Below are 20,165 nucleotides of genomic sequence, written 5' to 3' on the forward strand. Positions count from 1 at the left end.
GATTGAGAAAACGAATCCAAACTAATAAACATTTGCAAATATACTACTGTAACACTCCATGTGGCCTGATGTAGACAGCGTGCAATTAAGGATACCCTGTCAGTGTATGGTTATCTCTATTTCTTGGATTGTAAGGACGGCGTAGTGCTTTTATTATCAGTGATTGTTGCTGTCTTACAGAAGTACTTTACATCACTGGCACTTTATAGACTAACAGCAGTCTTTTTGATGACCAAAGACAGACCAAAGACAGTCCAGCATTGCATCATTTATAAGGGGGAAACAAATCATTATTACAGCAAGCTAACATGCAGGGCAAGAGCCGACAACAACCACAAGAGTCACATGATCTATAATGCTGTTAGCAATCATTGAGTGCAACCCCAGTTACAAAGGTAACAAAATGAGAAGTTTTCCTTTGTCAAAGCAATTCATCACTCGTGGTGAGTGCTGCTGCTGCTGCTGCTGCTAGCAGGGTTCTCGGGAAAAACAGAGTTGACCTCTTTCTGTTGTGATGTTGTGGTTGTATCGGAATAAATTGTTTAAAGTTGAAAAATGAAGGTCAGAAGACCGTTTTTTCTCCAATCTAACAGCAGGTAATGACTACAGAGTTGTGGTGGCAGTAGTAGTTAAAGTACTCAGACAGTGAACTTAAAGGAATGTAGCAACACCAAAGAGTACAGTACAAATCCTCTGTGAAAAGTCATGCATTCAAATGTTACCTTAAGTGGTAAACAAGGTTTGGCAACAAAAGTACTACAGGTGAAGGTATTTCTTATGATGAATTGCCCATTAATTTCAGAATAATGTTTATAGGTTATAAATATTGATACATCAGTGTGTCCAACACTTTTAATATTGAAGCTGGTAAAGGTGGAGATTATTAAAACTTTTTAATGTAAAGTAAAACTTAATTACATATTTAAAGCAATATCCTAGCATTTCTAAAAAAATAGCTTAATTCTATTTGCATGGAGTTAAATGGGAAAATAAATCTGAAGTTGGATCTAGTAATTGTTAGAATTGCTTTGAATATTCAACGGTGGGAAAAAGTTTAATGTTGGAACAAAATATTCCACCAATTTGTGGGAATTATGTTGATTTTGTAGTTGTAAAAAAGATTACATTTTGTAACCCTAGGGATTCAAAAGCAGTTGCATGTTCTACACTGGTGTACCACACCATAATGCACCACGCTGCTCGTAGTGAATAATCTCTCTTAATTTCCTTTTTTTTTTGTTGAACAGGAGCAGAATCAGATCAGTAGAGAGGATGTTTTGTCGTATAGTCCCTTCAGGCAGCGGCTGACTGATGTGGTGTACTTGGCGACACGGCATAATGAACTAGCACCATATCCGAGGACATTTCAATTATATTGGCCCCCGGCAGACACTATCAGAGAAAAGTTGTTACGGAAGAGCCAGGACACAGGTATTTTGATGACAAAGAAAAAAAACATAATTTCTATTAACACAGAAGCAATACAATGTTATTTTGTGCCTTGTGTTTCAGTGAAGGTGCTCCCACTGGGACACTCAGAGGTTTAAAAGTAACTTGTCTGAAATATTAATGCGTGCCCTATTGTTCTATTCAGTCACATGCAATCATATTACAGAGTAGCTTTTGTCTTTGCTTTACTGGCACAGATCCAAAAGATCCATTTGTATTAACGCTGCTATTTATGGATGTCTCATAGACCTCTGTGACACATGTTTATATGGTATTTCCATAATAAAACCCCCAGGGGGCATTTCCTAGAGCAACGTGTACTGGATCAGCACCAATCATGTCTGGCACATACTGTATGCTGGAACCATCTTTATTAAAGCTTCTGAATGATTTTAATTAGCAGCTGTACTGGTTAACATTTTGTAAGTGCTATTATTTATGAATGGCTCGGCTTGTCAGTTAGCCTTATGTATGCATAAAGAAATTGTTTAGCCTTAAAGGACTCAATTATATATGTTTACGCTTTTGGAGGCTGTTGCTATGTCTGTCTTTGAAATTGGAATTGGTGCGGTGTTTCGTGGGTTTGTAAATAATTCATACAGAACTGTGATTGACATGTATCTAAATTTAGTATAAGGGAGGATTCACTTGAGATTAAACCCGAGAATCTCATCTTAATTTAAAAAAAGGTAAAAACCTTCACAGTAAATGCAAAAATGACACACTATTATTCACAGGCAAGGAGATCAATGACACATTGTCACACATATAGAAACATGTTAAGTGGTTATACTCCACAATCCACAAGAGATTTAAATGTTAATGCAATAACTCTGTAACCCACTGCGGCTTTGATCCCTCTTTTTATTATTGCTTCAAATAATCACCACTTATTTACACAAGCTCGATTTCCCTTTAGTGTTTCCTACAACACAGACACACACTCTGAGATCAACACAGCAACATTAACCTCCAAGGCTAGGACCACCTCTGGCTTGTCTTTTAATACCACATCTGAAATGACATGTGTCTGAGCAGGGGTCTTCAGTGATTTATAATGTTACACAATCTATCATTGATTCTGCTGTAAGGAATATCAAAGGCGATGTTGACAGCGAAAAATACCTCGGCATTCACTTCTGTAAGGTAGATTCTGCATCATGAACCTCAGTGTCTCATAAGGGAGCCTTTCGTCTATCTGTTTTCCCTTCAGTATGTATTTTCTCCGAACACAAACTCAGTAACATGTGGAGGCATGTCCAATTGTTGGAGAAGGAGAGTTCAAACTCAGGTGGGACAACTTCACTGCTGTTTAAGCAATAAGAAAACTGGGTATTAACTGAAACCCTATAGCTTTCCTGAATAATTTAAATCTTCTTTCACCAAGGAATTGATTCCTGAAGTCTGAATACTGCTGGACCATCAACCAGCAGCTTTTTCATTCTGCAGGCTATGTGCATAGTGAGATAAAGCTGTCTAATATGGTAATAGCTTTTCAAAAGTTATCCTTCAAAGTTAAAGAGGTGCATTACATTGTTCTGCCTGCTCAAGAGACAAAGGTGAAAGACGAAATGTAGTATCCATTTCAAAGCTTGTTTGCTTACATTTTTGTAATTGTTTGTACATAATAGGCTTGTTAAAAAAGAAATCACTTAACGCTCACTCGTTTGGACTGAATTAGCTGTAGTTTAACGCTTTTTTCCCCAATTCCCTTTTGCAGCTTTTGGCCAATGGAGTGGGGTATAACATTATACTTACTATAATTGTTTTGGGCAATGGCTATAAAGATGTAGCATCTTATTGTGTGTACTCTACAAAATAAGAAAACCAAGATTATATGATATCATATATGGTGCTCTGTTCTGTGGATTTTTTCGTTTCATTATTCAAGTCAAGTCATAAAAGCTGAGAAGGCACGGTCCTTTCAGCAGCAAGCGGAGAAAGCTGTCAGATTTGAATGATCTCTGAGGGGAATTACTGTTGATGACAGATACTGACCTTCACTGTTGGGTTCACCTGTGGTGACAGAACGCCTTTATCCTGTTTCAGATGTATACCCAAGGCTGAACAGAAATATCCTGACTGTGTAGCTTAAGCATTGTAATCATATTGGTTGTCTTCTTGTGTGTTTGTCACTGTGACCTTTTAGAAAAATTGGTTTGCTGCAGTAGCTATCCAACAGCTTGAGCAATCCAGATATTGGTAATATTTAAATTATGTATTCATTTGTATATTGAATGAGACGCCTTTTAACAGTAGGAATATTCTCCCCCTTGGTAAAACTATTGACTATTGCAGATATTGCTTCGGATGTGGCATCCCCCATGATTCTCACAAATTCATTTTGTTTTAATTCCTCACTAAGCAATGATTAAACCAATTTTAAATAGGGAATGAAAAAGGTTAAACTAACAAAAAAAGCTGAAATGTGATATTGATACAAAATGAGGAATAATAAAAGGATAGAAAAGCACACTAATGTTTTATCTTGACTTCATCCAAGTCTGAATGCTTAGACTTTAATTAAAATCATTTTCTTGATGGATTTGTCTGCATTGAACATTTTCTGCTTGATGTAAGATACACTTTTCAAATTATTCAGAAGGTGTTCGTCAAGATGAATAGTAATTGTGGTTTATTTGTTCATCTGCATTCACAGTGAGACTTTAGACGAGATAAAGCAGTGTCGATTGTGATGCCATTAGGGAGGAGGCAGTACCTCTTCAGCAGCAGCAAATCAATTGCATGGTGAAGGCAAGTTAAAAGTGTCAAACAAGAACAAAGTGAAGCTTCAAAATGTGGAAGTCATTTCATCGCAAAGTGTGCCTGCGGGAAGAAATTCTAAGACAAAGCAAAATATGGCGATGGATATGATTGGATCAATTAGATATGCTTCACACCTTGTTTCGTCTCCGATCTCGCAAACATGGTTTTATATGCGTAGAGGACAATGTGGTGTTGGAAGAAGATAAGTTCAGCAAGCTGAGCTTTTCAACCCAATCCCTTGGCCCCTCTCTCTAACTAACTGATTCCACCTGGCTCTTGCCTGCTTTAGAGGAGGTCTGTGAAGTAATTTGTTCATCTACCCCCCTATGCAGGGTATTAATCTAAATCTCAAATCAGATCAGCAGCCTGAGATTGGTATAGGAGCAGTGCGATGTGTTGTTAATTGTGATGGGCACATCATGGGGATGAAAGTGAGAGATTGGAGAGCTCTCTTGGCGCTGATAGTCATAATAACATGCTTGGCCCTTAAGATCAAATAAGTGTGTCTCCACTATAGCTCTGTTTCAAGTGTTCCACTTTCTACTTTAAAACACTGTTACGGCCCACCTCCAGTCCTTTCCTGATCTCAGCAGGACTGTAGCAAGCACACTGAGATCAATGTCTTTGGTATTTTTAATGGGGATTTCTTTACTTTGTACTATCAAATAAGAAGAAGTTAACAGCTCCCTCAAAACATTTGGGAAAGAAACATGCATCACAAGATTAACCTTCTGTCACGTACTGTACACCACTAATTGCTCACTGGAGATTCAGGTTATGCTGTTGGGGAAACTGATTTCACAGAGTGTATATCAGTGCATTTTTTACTTATTGGAGTTTCTTGGGGATGTGATGTTTCTTCCTCAAAAGAAGTTTTGGAACAAATGTAACTTTTATCTGATGATGGTGCTTCATTTAAAGCCAGAAGCTATTCAAGGTTGTTATATTTTACCTGGTGCTGAAATCCATATCCATCCATATGTTTGTTTAATATATGTAACCTAAAATAAAATATATTCCCTAAAGTAAAAGTCAGGGGATAACCACATTGCTATTCAATGTCTGCACACAATGTCATGGCAAAACATCCAAATAGTTGTTGTGTATGGACTACAGAAGTGTGTATTTTACAGGCTGAATACATTGATTAAGTCTTGATTTAATATATTAAACTAATTTCAACGTCCTTTTAACCGTTGCTTGTCCGCCAAGCAATTTCTGGTCCATTAACGGTCTTAACCATTAGGTATGAGAGCCTTGGTTTCTATGTTAGCTGTTGCCCCAAGAGACATCAACATCTTAGCCGCTGAAGCATCACCTACAGCATGATATAAAGCAGGACGAGTTTACTGGGACATTGGTTTTATCTTGTGAGTGACAACCTGATACAGAATATAAGAGAGAGGTTTACATACACTATCTAATTAAAGGTTTATCAGATTTCCAATTGTCTAAAAACACCATTTCGCCCTCAATACATTCAATGCACTTGTATTGAATGTATTGATTTATTTAGATCCTGGCTTAGCGACTGGTATGAGGGAGACCGAAAGACTTATAACAGACAACATATAGTCAAAATATATTTTCTACCTTGCTGCAAATAATATCAAGAGGATTACACCAATGGATTTAAAAGGGATTTACCACAAATTCAATGGACATTTTAACAAGTATGACATATGACCTTTACGAGGATTATAGATTACGTAGAATATGATTTCACAGTGTTATCAACAAAGCTAAAATAAGCCATCATGTGCCATTAAATGTTTATTTTGATTAGAAAGTAAAGGTTACATATTCTCAGAGTCTAAAACGGCACCCTCAAACAACCAAAAGATAAGGCATGGTGCAATGGGGCTAAAAATGTAAAACTGCTGTTCTTCAACTTCTTTAACAAGAAACACAAACAGGTGTTAAGATGTTATCACGACTTTCGAGCTGCAAGGAGTGAACGTGCACTTTCATAATCTACTGGAGGCCTACAGTATTTGTATTATATAAGCTAGCTATTAATTTCCTATCCCAAATGTAAACAATTATGTATGAAATATTAAGGGCTGCAGGAAATTATTATGAAGAAGCTTTTCATGTTTGTGTCGGAGGTGCAAAGACAAACCTGTTGTCTAAGTATAAACTGACCGTTGTATTAAGCTGATTAATAACAGGAAATATTGGGCAGACATTAGCGCATAGAACAACCTTTTATATATTACATTTCATTTAAATTACACAAAGAGGGAAAAGACGTCTTCAACGCCAATTTGGACATGACTTTGGAGCGTGATTTGGCGCTTAGTAGCTTAATTTAGCGCTTTACGGCATTATGTGGGGGAGAGGGGAATGTGGGTTTGTGGCGGGGTGGGTGTAAATAGCCGAATAACTGTTGTGTAGCTTTTTTCACCCGGGTGCCAAGAGACACTCTGGAAAAATTGAGGTTCATGGTTAAATCCTACACCCAATGTATGCTTAGTGCAACATTTTAGATTTGCTGTAAATTGCTCTCTATTTAAGGATTGAATACATGCTCAGCTTGTGACTTTTTTGTCAGAATCTGAACCCTAGCTGAATAATGCCGCTTTGAGGAAGTTTTGAGAACATAACCAACCTCTTACTTTGACGACACGGTGTGTGTGTGTGTTGTTTATATGGTTTACTAACTAGAAGCTCAACCAGAAAAACATTGGAAACAGTTACTCTTAACATTCCATGTTTCCATAGTAACACAAATACACTGGCCAACTGTGAAGGAAAAATATGAAAGAAAAGGCACATCATTTGATTGCTAGTGTTTAACCACAGACGGTGGTGAATTATGTCCTTACAGTCCACCACAGAGTCACCATTTGTTGTTGTTTTGAGTCCTGTCCTATCTCCTGCAGCACAGTCAATGTGCTCGCCTGTCTGCATTCTGTCCTCCATGTCATTCATACTCAATAATGCATTCTGTAAGCTAAGTGACTGAGGTGCCTGGGTAGAGTGACAGGAAGAGAGCAGCAGCATTAACTGGAGCTTTGAGGTGTGCCATGTAAGGAAAAGAGAGGCTTGTGATGAAAAATGTTTTGGGCATCTTTGAAAGGTTGGATGATCTTCGCTGAAGCCTGAAGGACAAGAGGTGTAGGCAGGAGGAAATGAAACATACATATATGAGTGCTGTTTGATATACTGGCACTTCCTTCATCATGGGAGCTTATCCAAGGAGAGAGGTGTTTGGACGTTTGAATGATATCCAATGCATCCCTCTACACTCGCAATACATGCTTTTGTGATTTTTCTACAGCATAAAAGTGCACCTCATGACTTTTCTTGCTCTCTTTGTTTATTCGTGGAGAAAAAGGAACACATTTAAAATGGCTCTTAAGTCACGAGCACATGAAGTGAGTCTTGTATAATTAAGCGAGTCTATAATATCCTTCCACATGCAGTCTTGGGAAAGAATACTTGCATATATCAAAATTCTACACACACCATTCATTTTATTTAGTAATAATTGACTTACATCTGCATTGATTGTTGTCCGCCAGTTGGACTTTTGGATCTCAGTACACTTCAAGTCTGTGGTGTATAATTGTTCCTTGAAGCAAAACATATTAAAACAATAAACAGTAAAGTAAAGTTTAAAGCCTAATATGACTGCAGACTACAGACCACAAGTCAAACTCATTCCAGTGCATCAGAGTTGTACAGACTATTATCTTAGCTGCAATGCCCAAAACATTTAAAACAAAATCCCTAACTAATCAATTTATCCAGAGAACACATATTTTATAGTCAACAATTCTCTTCTAATTATTTATGCTACGTCTTTGTATAACCTATCCATTACATTTAATTATAATCTTTGAGACAGAAAACAATCAACTCAGGCAATCGGCTGTGTGAAAATGCAAAGGGTTGATGCATAAAAGCATCATCCAATCTATTGCTTTGTCTGACAGGAAACAAAAACACACAATTATAGACGACTACAAAACATCAAAAACAATTGCTTTGTGCAGATGACACTTTAAAAACACTGAAGAGATTGAACGTCCTTATGGCTGCTAATGTGGTGCTGGCCCAAAAACGATATTATATAGGGTGAAGATGAAAACGAAAATGTGTTTTTCTTCACCTAAATCATCAGGGACTTAACTTTTCATTTCACAAATTACATTGACAGAGAAAAAAAGCGCACAAAAGCCTAATCCATGTCTTTGATTCATGAAAACATACTCATTATAAAAAACCTAAATGAATGAAATCAACACCGACTATTTCTCTAACAAACTGTCTTAGTAGTGATGGTACAAAAAGTCCAGAGTGTGTGATGCTGCTGAAGTATGCAAAGTGAGGGTTATCAAAAAGTGTTGGGTTTACTTAGGAAGATGGGAGTGAGAAGATCCTTCATTAATCATTTTACAGGAACTAAATGACACCAAGCAAGGGATCTGAGGGCATGAAGAAAACAAGGCCTTTCAATTGCAAAAAGGGTCAATTGCTTTGAAAGTGCACTCTGCAGTAAAGGAATATATTATAATTTAAAATCATCCAGTCAATAGTTAAAGAAAATCTTTTGTAAGGCGGTTACTTTATGAGAGAATAAAAGCTTCAACCCAGTATCCTGAATAGAACTTCACCAAGGTGAAAAATAGCACTTGTCCCTTGCAGCAGGCAACGACCTTGGGGAATTGTAAAAGACCGACCTGGGTGTTTTTCCACTGTCATCTTCCAGAGTGAAAGGTCGCTAAGAGAGGACAAGGGCAACAAAATGTTTTCCATATCATCACTGTGAGAAAAAACTCCTCCCTCAGGAGAGATGATAGATCACTCAATCAATTACCATGGCATGAGTCCTGGCCCTGCTGAGGTGGCACACCTGGATTAAAAGACACAGCTGCATCAGTCATGATTGTAGCTGCTTAACACCGCAGGATACCACTCAATGGCTAGATTAACCCTGCCAGTTAAGAGGGGCTCTGGAGAAAGCATGTAATGGCTCTCCTCAGAGAAGCTAAATATACTGATAAGAAGCCAGATTACATCCTACGATTAAGATAAAAGCTGTGTGTGTCAGGCAACCCTTTTACCACTGCAACAAAATAACATTTTAAAGTCTTTATGCAAACATAACACTGGTCTCTTAAACTCTTAGACAGGCGGAAGATTGTATAGTGATTTATGTCAGAAAAGAAGATCTAACATTTCATCTGTAGCATGCCGATATCCAATTAAATTGATTGTGTAAGTTGTTGAGAACCCTATTATGTATTTCCATTGCTAGAGATGAGCTTTACAACAAGGTCTTTATAGCTTTTTAATGCAGCAGAACTTTAATATGTGTGGGTAAAAATAAGCTATGGTGAGCTGCATTTATACTCATTATGAACCTGTCAGTTAAATCAATTACTGTGCCATTCAAAACAATTATACAAGTTGGTGTGATTGCGTTGCACTAGCAATAAGCAAGAGCACATAACAAAGGATAAGGTGGGGAAAAAAACATATTTAAGGTGTTGTTGTAATTCTGTGTGAATTTATAGGTTTCATAAACCCAGTTATTAAAGAAAAAGGAACAACTCTTCTTCCTTTCTTTAGGTGGTGTTTTTGGAACTAGCAACTTACATTACATTATCTTCTTCCTGTTTGTCCCCCTATTAGAAAATATAATTAGTTTAGTGCCTGCAAACACAATTACTGGCTGATAGAAGGCATCCGATGTGTCACCGTATGTGTGAAAAGGTTGGGGCAGCACCATTGATTTAGTTAGGGCCTGATTAGATGTTGTTGGAAAAGTGAGTTACATTTTTCAGGAACTGTCAGTAGAACGATAGTGTAGTTGAACACAAATGTTTGTTTTCGTTTAAATGATAGAAGGACAAAAATGCTGTTAGTCAGGTTAGACAATGACACAGCTCCGTGGATTCCGCAGATGTGTGTCATTCCCATCTGTTAAACTGTCTCCAGACGGTTTACTGTTGATAACAATCACACACATGTGCTTTGCTTCCAATTTGTGAGATACGAAAGGCCTCATAAATTTCAAATGGGAGTTGATGCAGTAAAAAGCACACTTTAGACTATAAATCATGGCACCCAATCTGAAATCCACGGCCCTCTCCAGGGAGTCTGCTCTCGTAATGTGATAGCTGCTTTTCAAACTCTGGTGGATAAAATACAGCGAGAGCAGGGTCAGCAGTTACTTTACCTCGTCAGGCTCTGATATAAGGCATGTGACATTGTAAATCAGGATTTTGCTTATCTAACTCCGCACGCGAGTAGGAAATGATTGTGGCCAGAAAATGAAGCTAGAGAGAACTAGAAGGGCACTCACACAAAAAGAGCTCCAACAAGCTGAGAAACAGGAAAACAAACCAACAAACCTAAACAAAAACACAAGTGCTATTGAGAAAAATCTTTGACTTTGTGTTTTTAGTTCCTTCAATAAATAGCATTTATATTACGAAGTAGCCATTTCCAGTTTAGTCTCAGTTAGTTAGGTTTTATTACAGGTTATAAATTGGTATGCGTCTGTATTTGTACACTATTGTGCAGTGATTTGTTTTTCACTGTGCACTGGTCTGCTGGGCAGCAATAGGCAAGGGACATTTTAGTGAGCCTTAAACCCTCAAACATGCACAGTACGCCTTGTCCAATTCATCTAATCTTTGGACTAGAAGTGGACCGATAGATGGTTTAGTGTTGCCATACAAAGATTTTAAAAAATGGCTTACACTGGGAGACGAACCAAGCAAGCTAGCAGGCATTATTCAGGGGCAAACAGCATGGAAAAAAGTATACGTTTTTAAACAATTTAATCCTTTAAAAGAAAAAGAGCAGACAATCACTTCGAAAGCAAAAGTAAAATAAGTACTTGTTTATTTACTGTAATTCGATTTCAGCTCACCCACCACCCTTTCATCTGAGTCAGTCTCTTGTGGTCTCAGTGAAAACCCTGTGAAGGCACAGGTCAATACTGCTCCTTAATCCATGCATTTCATTTCAATGTAATAAGGTGTCACTGTGGTAAATGAGAGGGGCATACACTGGGCAGAGCTTTCGTTCAGCCTGCAGGGAATGTCTCATAACCCACGTTACCTTGCCTTCAGCATACATGTATTATACAGATGGCAGAGTTTAATGATGTATAGTTATGTTGCATGTCTCAGTCACGGTGATCTACTACTGTAGTTAGTAATGTTGTTATTAGACACATTGAGTCAGGTTTAATTAAATAATTACCTCAATACAGTAAGTCATTACAAACTCGGCTCTTTTATAATCTCATTTCATCCATATGGAGCAGCAGCTTTAATTGCATCCACAGGGAAGCATAAGCAGGCAAGGTGTTTCAGAGAGGAATAATCAATGTGTTGCCTTTACTGGGTGCACTTCACCTAATGATGACCCCATGTTCCACTTAAGTGTTCCTACATTTGATGTGTTATTAATTTGTATATAAAAAATGAATTGGGCATCAGAACATTTTAAGAACTTGCGTGGTATGCAGTTGTAACAAAATGCAATTTGTTTGTAGAGCAAAAGGTGGATTATTTTTTGGTTTTTTATTATAAAATACTTGAAGAACATCTATTATTAGTCTTTGTGTATCTATTCTAAAAATGATAAAACAACAATGTTAATCTACCTAAAGCCAAAAAGGAAGACAATACTCCACATGTGCCATTATTGTTTCATTCCAATTCCATTCATAATGCTTTCACCGGAACTACTTCATCAGTAGTTGTACTATTTCCAACTTTTCACACCTCTGAGCCACATTCAGAGCTGTGGATCCAGAAGAGTCCAGAAGAGTCCTGTCGGCTGAATTAAGCAGCAGAGCATTTACAATAGGTTTACAGTCATGCTGTGCAGCGAGGTGTAAAGGTGTTGCCTTTCCTGAGTTTAACGCATTGATATCTGCATGATGTGATATCAAGTGGAGGACACTTTGTAAACTGGCACTGGTACAAGCTACATGTAGTGGTGTCCATCCTTTACTGTCCTCGGACACGTTTGGGTCGGCTTTGGCTTCCAGGAGCTTTGCCACCACTTCCGGCCCACCCTGATAGCATGCAAGGTGGAGTGGGGTCCAGCCGTTCTCCCCTCCAGCGTTCACACAACCACCCTGACTCTCCAGCTGCACCACTGTGGCTTCGTGTCCCCTAAAGGCAGCCAGGTGCAGGGGAGTCCAGCCTTGGAGGGACCTGGAGTTTGGGCATGTCCCATTTGACAACAGCTGCCTGCAAATGCCTGTGTGACCCTTCAGAGCAGCCAGGTGAAGTGGAGTGTATCCTCTGCTGTCTGCACTGTCTATATTCGCCCCACTCTTCATCAACTGTCTCACTACTCTGTTGTGGCCTTCCTCAGCTGATAAGTGAAGAGCGGTGGAGAGAGAGCAGTCCGTAGCGTTGGGATCTGCTCCCTTAGAGAGGAGAAGCTTGGCAATATTAAGATGCCCATAGGCGGAGGCTAGGTGGAGCGGAGTCCTCCCTTGTGCCTCCCGTTCTCTGACTGCCTTCTCTGGCAGCCGTGAAAGCAGCAGGCGCACCACTGTCTCATGGCCATTCTGGGAGGCCAGGTGGAGGGGCATCCAACCAGCTTTTTCCCGGGCATCCGCCACAGCTCCTTTGTCCAACAGAAGACGGACAGTCTTGTCATCGCCATTCTGAGCAGCGAAATGGAGTGCTGTCCAATCATCCTCAGCCCCTTGGGTGGCAGATGCACCATGTTCCAGCAACAAAGAGATGACGTCATGAAGCCTGTAGAAAAAGTTGCATTTAAAGGGTTTCATTTTACTGACGCTTGTCATCCCTGTGAGCAGAGACTCCAGTATCTACATTATTCTAAACATCTAATTTCTCTCTGTGAAAAAGCAAATATGAGGGTTTTTTGTGTGTGACATTCCCAAAATGTTAACCTATTCCTTTAACTTTAATAGAGTTGTTTTAGGTTATCCTTAGAACTGCCAACCTGTTCAGAAAACCCAGTTGCTAGCACACATTACTTTTCATTGAGTCGCTTATAAACTGTATTTTTTAAAGTATATTTCATACAGACCTGTGCAGAACAGCAACGATGAGAGGAGTGTAACCTCTGGCAGTCGTACAGTTGACTTCAGCCCCCAGACTCAGGACATGCTCGACACTCTCTGCATCTCCGCTGGCTACGGTGTAGTGGAGGAGGCTCTTTTCACCTGAGAACTGTGTCTTCACATGCTCTCTTTTCACAGACTGGTTAAAACTACCGAAGTCCTTTTTGCACAGAAAAGAGAGAATGCTGCTCTTATGATCTGTGAAATAAAAGCAAAGAGCAATATATGAGGGGGAAAAAAGCTGCAAAAATCGTGATGGCAGTGTGTCAGAGGAACATTTTCTTTTAATGAATAAAAAAACATTGACTTTATATTGTGTACACAGCAGTGTGCTTGTGTACATCTCAATGAAGTTATATGGAATCTATGGAGTTCAGTCAATACCGTGTACATTAGCATTTATCATGTGCCTATAGATTAATAGGTAATGGAGAGTGGTAATGAACAGATCGATAGAAATTATTGTTATGGTTATCTATTCAATAATATAGTCAACATTTCATAGGAAAATGATCAAGGTTACATACATATTTGTTGTATTCTCCTTTCCATTAACAGTTGACTCATAGTATTACATGTTAGAATGAAATTGTACAGCACTGTAAATAGTACTTTTTAAATGTCAGCCCTCCAGGCTTTGTACTGCATTGAACATGAGTTGTCACCCTACTCACTAACTGACTACGTGTTTACCTGTGGGAAGGTCAGGCATCATAGGCAAATCAATCTTAAATGGGAAAAGAAAGAACATAAGCAGGACAGGTTATTTACCGTGACATCAACCATTATAAGAGGTTGATGAGCACAAACTGTACATTTATCTATTTTGGCAGAGGTGTTCAAGGCTAATAATTTATCAACAGCTATAAAATAAATAACTAAATGTATTATATACACCTTCTGTACAAAATATTTAGTATTTATGTGTATCTTTTCTTTTCCACTGTTACGCCGATGATACACAGGTCTACATTTCCAGCAAACCCAACACTGCCCTCCCCCCAACCTCTCTCACCAACTGCCTCCAGGACATCAGGAACTGGATGAGCAGGAACTTCCTAAAGCTCAACGGCAGCAAAACCGAAGCCCTGCTGGTTGGCACCAAAACCACCCTCTCCAAAACCTCATCCTCCCCTGCCTCCAACCTCATCATTGATGGCTACTCCATCCCCTTCTCTGGCCAAGTTAAGAGCCTTGGTGTCATCCTGGACAGCTCCCTCTCATTTTCACCTCACATAAATAACATCACCCGGACTGCCTTCTTCCACATACGCAACATCTCCAGACTCCGCCCATCCCTTTCTCAATCAAACACTGAAATCCTGGTCAATGCCTTTGTCACCTCCTGCATCGACTACTGTAACGCCATCCTCTCAGGCATCCCCACCAAGCTCATCAACAAACTACAAATCATACAGAACTCTGCAGCCCGGATCATCACCGGCACCAAGGCCTCAGAACACATCACCCCCATCCTCATCCAACTCCACTGGCTCCCCGTTCAATCACGCATCAACTTCAAAAACCTACTGCTCACTTACAAAGCCCTACATAACCTGGCCCCCCCCTATCTGGCTGACCTTCTTCAGGAGTACACCCCGTCTCGCTCCCTCCGCTCCTCCTCTGCTGGTCTGCTAACCGTCCCCACCCCACGCCTCGTCACCATGGGTGCTCGGGCTTTTAGCTGCACTGCTCCCAGACTCTGGAACTCCCTCCCCCCGCACATCCGACAGTCAGACACAATCACCATATACAAATCCCAATTAAAAACCCACCTGTTCAAATCTGCCTACTCACTGTAGTCCTCCCTATTATATGTTTCATTTGTGTCCACTTGACTGTCTCCTCCATGATTTCCTGTTTGTGTTTTTATCATGTTTTGTTGCCTATTAGCGTTTTATTTATTTATTTTTTAACAAATTGTACGGTGTCCTTGGGTGTCATGAAAGGCGCCTAAAAATAAAATGTATTATTATTATTATTATTATTATAACCACACGAGCCGATAAACATGCCATTCATGGTACACAAAGCCTTCTGATATAGATGATCACCTAAATTCTGCTATCATTTCATAACCCTAACATAAAAACCATCCTTATTCAACCCATACCGTGATGCTTTACTAAACCTAACCAAGTCGTTTTTTTGCCTAATAAAGAAAAATATTTTCCTATTTCTTCTTCGTTATCTATAAAGTTAACAACGTGTTTAAAGCTGCAACAGTTATACTTTTTCAACATGAAGGTAGGAGTTTGGTCCATTTTGAAGAATTTCAATGGTATTGAAATAACAGCCAGAAAATGGGATGAAAACTTTCAAATTACAAGAACAGATACAATTAAAACTAGAGGATAATCAAACGGAGATATTAAGCAGATAAAACGTTTTCTCAGGAGTTGATAGAGAACAAAAATAGTGCCTTTCATCAAATGAATGCTAATGCACTGTACTCCTGAATGTGTATTAAAAAGCAACAGTTGCAGACTAGTTAGACATTTCAAGTTCAAATATGTGTGTGTCATTAATGTGTAAATAATTATCTTGTTTCAAGTGCTTTAAAGTGATAACAAAATAAAATATTTAGAGCATCACTGTGACCAAAAACATCCTTACCATGCTGATAAAATCCACAATGTCGTGTAAACTGCGTTATCTTTTTCTCTACTTTTCCTTATGATAAGATAAACCTGCTTATTATGCCAAAGATGGATTATATACAGTAGACACTACAGTTGAATTTAAGCAGAGTATCAAGTAGTACTTACTTTGTGTATCGGGGAAAAGAGCCAAGGATAATCTGACTTCTGGCTCTTGTCGTCGTTTTGGTGGCTTTGGATTAGTCCTGGGATCTTCAGGATGTCACTCAGGGCCTCTGTCTCCCTCACAGTGTCTGCAATCAAAGCATGAGTCAAGGAAAATACAGTGATTAAATTGTCCAGTCGAAAAAATGTGTTTCTAAACGCAACTCTAAAACTCAAGGGGATCCACCACTGAGAATGAACAGTCATGCATGAATTAAATTATATTCTATAGCGTCTGTTTATGAATATTCATGACACTTATTTGTATTCATAAACACAACCCCTCAAGCCATAAGTGCTTGTCTATCAGAGGTGACCCACTTCAATGTATGCATTTCAATCACGCATTACACGCAGGAGAATGTGTTCTCTATGAGCAATTTGATTACCTATTGTTGACTTGATAATTAGATGCAATGCCAAAAGGCACGACATGGTTGCTTTGTTAATTTTTTCAGAGAATGTGGATCAAAAAACTGACAAGTGCCAGATGCTTTTGATCGCGTCAGATTAAAACACTCATGTCTCAACATGATGTATACTGTAAATGACTGTTTTTAATCATTTGGAACCTTTCCAACCTTTTGCATGTGAGAGTGTGCATGCAGTGCGTTTGATAGCGTTTTCATCTTTTATGTTGATAATCAAATTAAGAGAAAGCAAATTTGCATGATTTTACACTTCAATATGGCTTTTACGCAGCATTAAAATGCCAAAAGCAATGACACACATCATCAGAATTTGACAAATCACACATCATCTTTCTATGGATGCACCCAAGATATTGTGTGTGCTGTGATCCTTTCCAAGATGTATTTTGTAACATACAGTACTGTATGGATGGCACACTGGCGATGAACTAGTCTTAATGGGGCTTCCAGGATCCCTCTCTGTTACCGCATTTGTTCAATCTCATCTTCCATAAGAAGACGTGTTCTTTTTCATCAATGCATTAGGGAAATCAGCATTTTATGTAAAAGTGGTTCCGTAGCTTTCACAACTGAAGGGAAGTGATGCATTAACAGCTGCAGTTCCATCTTGAGCTTTAAATCCAAAGTACAAAGTTGTCTGGAAACCAATACAGAATTATATATCTATTATGTATTATTATTTGTATCTCATTTTTTGCTTTTAAGCTTCTGCACCTGAGAACTGTGGCCTCTTCCTGAGATCCTGGTCCCAGCAATGCCTCATGATGCCGATCATCTGATCACACTCAGGGGGCTTTGATTCGGGCATCAACTCCACACTGGGTCTCTTACCCTGAGACACATGTAAGAGCACTGTGGTCATACTGCACCCTGTAGATCAACACAACCATAGGACAGTATGAGGCATTGATTTGACACCTTCTGTTTGTTAAAGGCCAAGATTTAAATTGGGGTTTTTAATAACCCAAATTATCATAAGTACACTTAGTGGTGCTGTTGGATCGTTTGTGTTATCTTTAGACAGAGCCAGGTTAGCTTATTCCTCCTGATTCCATTCTTTATGCATAAATAAGCTAATACTTCCCTATCCGCTGCTTAATGTTTATTAGAAGGACATGAGAGTGGAATTGATTTCATATAACTCTTGGCAAGAAAGCCAATAAGCCATTTCCTAAAATGTCAAACTATTTATTTAAAAGGATTACTAACTGTTTTGTTCAAGTCAAAAAGAAATATATAGGATTGCTGAGGTTTAGATCATTAACACTCACATTACATTCAAATAAAGAAAAGTACATTTAAGATACAGATTCCAGTCATTGTTAATTAAACCCTGATTCATGAGTAACGGGACATTTTAAAATGTTGACTTTACATCAATGGGAAAGTATACTTACGGGGTAATGATAATGAATGAATAAATTAAACATTTTAACATTCTCAAAAGACCAAAAAACCTGAAAATAGCTTTCACCTTCATGCTGTCTAAATGGGGCGAAGCCTGCGAGCTAGTTCAGGCAGTCAACTCGAGCACTTATGCTGCATTCATACATAACGCCCCTTGCCACTCTACAACCAACCAAACAGAGTCTCCTTAATATGCCGCTCTATTTAACCTGCCAGATATCTCTCCATGCATTGCTTGCTGCTGCTATTGCTGCAGCTACTTCCACGTCGCTGCTGCTTGCCTGCCCCACCACCACCCCAGCTTCCACCCCAGCTTCCACCTGTAGGCTCGGGGGGTTAGTTATTTAATCATCACTCATCGTGCTATGTATATCTATGGAGTGATGATGCCCGAGCCTAGTCGTCAAACTCAACTTTATGCTGCTTCTAATAAACATGTTAAAGAAACACGTGAGTTGTCTGACTGAATTGATTGTATTGAGCATAACATGACACTGAAGTAACACCTAGAAATGTACATGTTTGATTCGAAGATAGGATGCATTTCAAATGAACTCATCCCTACCTGCATATGGTTTCTGCTGCGTCAGAATCTCCCACATCACTATTCCAAAGCTGTAGATCAAAGCAGAAAGAGGCACTTCAGCACTCACTCTCACATTTTTGCACATCCTGCATTCGGTGAACTTTCTGTCAGTGCCTATTTTATATAAAAATAGCTATATGAAATGCTTTTTAAAGTCAAGTAAAACCAATGAAACCTAAAAGTCTAACAAAGAGTGAATGAATCCAATGTGCAGAGTAAGTAGTGACTTTGGGTATATTGAAATGAACACAATAAAAGAGCGAGGTTACACAGAGTTAAGGGGAAAAGCAGTGACTCTGATTGTACAATTTCAGATATGCCCTTAGTAAGTCACCTGTAAACATCAAAGGACGTTCCTGGAGGATCGGGGGACTGAGTGAAGGTCTCTGGAGGAATGTAACTTATGTTCCCTCTGACTGTCAGCTGCTCCATAAACAACTTCTTGCTCATGCCTTCTTTCCAGTGGATTAAACCAAAATCGGATATCTTGGTAAAAAGAATTTGGATTTTGAGAATTTGCATTCATTGATCTGCATACTGTAAATCAGAAATTTCAAAAATGACTAAAAACAGTCTCATAAATGTGTTGTCACTGAGCGTCATTGACCTTGACATGGAGATGATCATCTAGTAGGATGTTGGATGTCTTGAGGTTTAGATGGAGTAGTGGAGGGTTCAAGCTGTGAAGGAAATTCATTCCCATCGAGACCTCGTGAATCATCTGAAACTTCTTTGGCCACATCAAAGTGTGACTGGCTAGGAGATTGTTCAGCGATCCATTACTCATGTGCTCCATCACCACAGCAGTCGCCTCACTGCACAGTCCATAGACGGAGACAATATACCTGGATTTCACTTTTGCCAGGTTGGGCGCCTCCTCTATTATTCTCCTGTAATGTAAAAATGTGAAGGTTGCTTTAGACATTAAATAGGCCTTTGAGCTAGAGGAACCATTATTTTCTTTGTCAGACTTTGTAGAGGTGCAAACATTTATTATACCTCAAGAACTTTGTAAAGTCTATTTCAATTCAAAGCAACCAACTAATCAAATATGCTAAGAAGTTGCTGTAAATGCAGACAGTTTCTTGTACCTGATGATACGTAAGTGTTTTTAATGATTGAAATCTCACCTGTAAAAGTTTGTTGCACATAAGGGTGTGTCAAAGCTCTTCAAGGCACATTTTTCCCCCTTTAGCTTCAGCTTGACCTGGTACAGCTGACCGAATCGACATTCTGCCACCTTAATCCAGTCAGCCTCAAAGTCGTCCTTCTTGAAGTTCCTGAACTGCCCGGGGGATCTGTCAAGGCAATCCATGAGCGCAGAGATCTACTCTGTCACACTGTCTGTCTAATCCTACACATAAACAGGAGTTATCCTTCAGATCAACATCGATCAGTGGCACCGCGGGAGCTTGAGTCTCATGCAGGGAACAAGAAAGTCGCAGACTATGGATACACATTGAGATTAGTGTCAGCTGGCTGTGTAAAATGCATGAGTATTCACATACACTCTAGACTGCAGTGCTGATCCGTGGGAGGAGCTGAGGCGTGGAACTTACTACAATGCTGCAAAGCCGGTTTTTGGCTACTCTACACTGAGTCAGTCTTCCAGAGAAACATGACAAACTCATTTCTGAGAAACGTGT

General features: G+C 39.2%; 1 protein-coding gene across 2 annotated transcripts; it reads right to left on the minus strand.

Annotated features, from left to right (window-relative positions):
• Positions 1-11,048: 11,048 nt before the first annotated feature.
• ankk1 (ankyrin repeat and kinase domain containing 1) lies at positions 11,049-20,017 on the minus strand. Of its 2 annotated transcripts, XM_034115269.1 has the most exons (9): positions 19,650-20,017; positions 19,127-19,409; positions 18,854-19,005; positions 18,499-18,548; positions 17,241-17,396; positions 16,060-16,184; positions 13,985-14,018; positions 13,258-13,489; positions 11,049-12,959 (listed from the first exon to the last, which is right to left on the minus strand). In XM_034115269.1, exons 1-9 carry the CDS (start codon positions 19,832-19,834, stop codon positions 11,927-11,929), a joined length of 2,250 nt encoding a protein of 749 aa, XP_033971160.1. In that variant the 5' UTR covers positions 19,835-20,017; the 3' UTR covers positions 11,049-11,926. The 2 variants fall into 2 exon arrangements, with proteins under 2 accessions (XP_033971160.1, XP_033971161.1); XM_034115270.1 differs by lacking the exon at positions 17,241-17,396.
• Positions 20,018-20,165: the final 148 nt, after the last annotated feature.

The sequence above is a fragment of the Trematomus bernacchii genome, unplaced genomic scaffold (assembly GCF_902827165.1).
Source record: "Trematomus bernacchii unplaced genomic scaffold, fTreBer1.1, whole genome shotgun sequence".
Classification (NCBI taxonomy): Eukaryota; Metazoa; Chordata; class Actinopteri; order Perciformes; family Nototheniidae; genus Trematomus; species Trematomus bernacchii.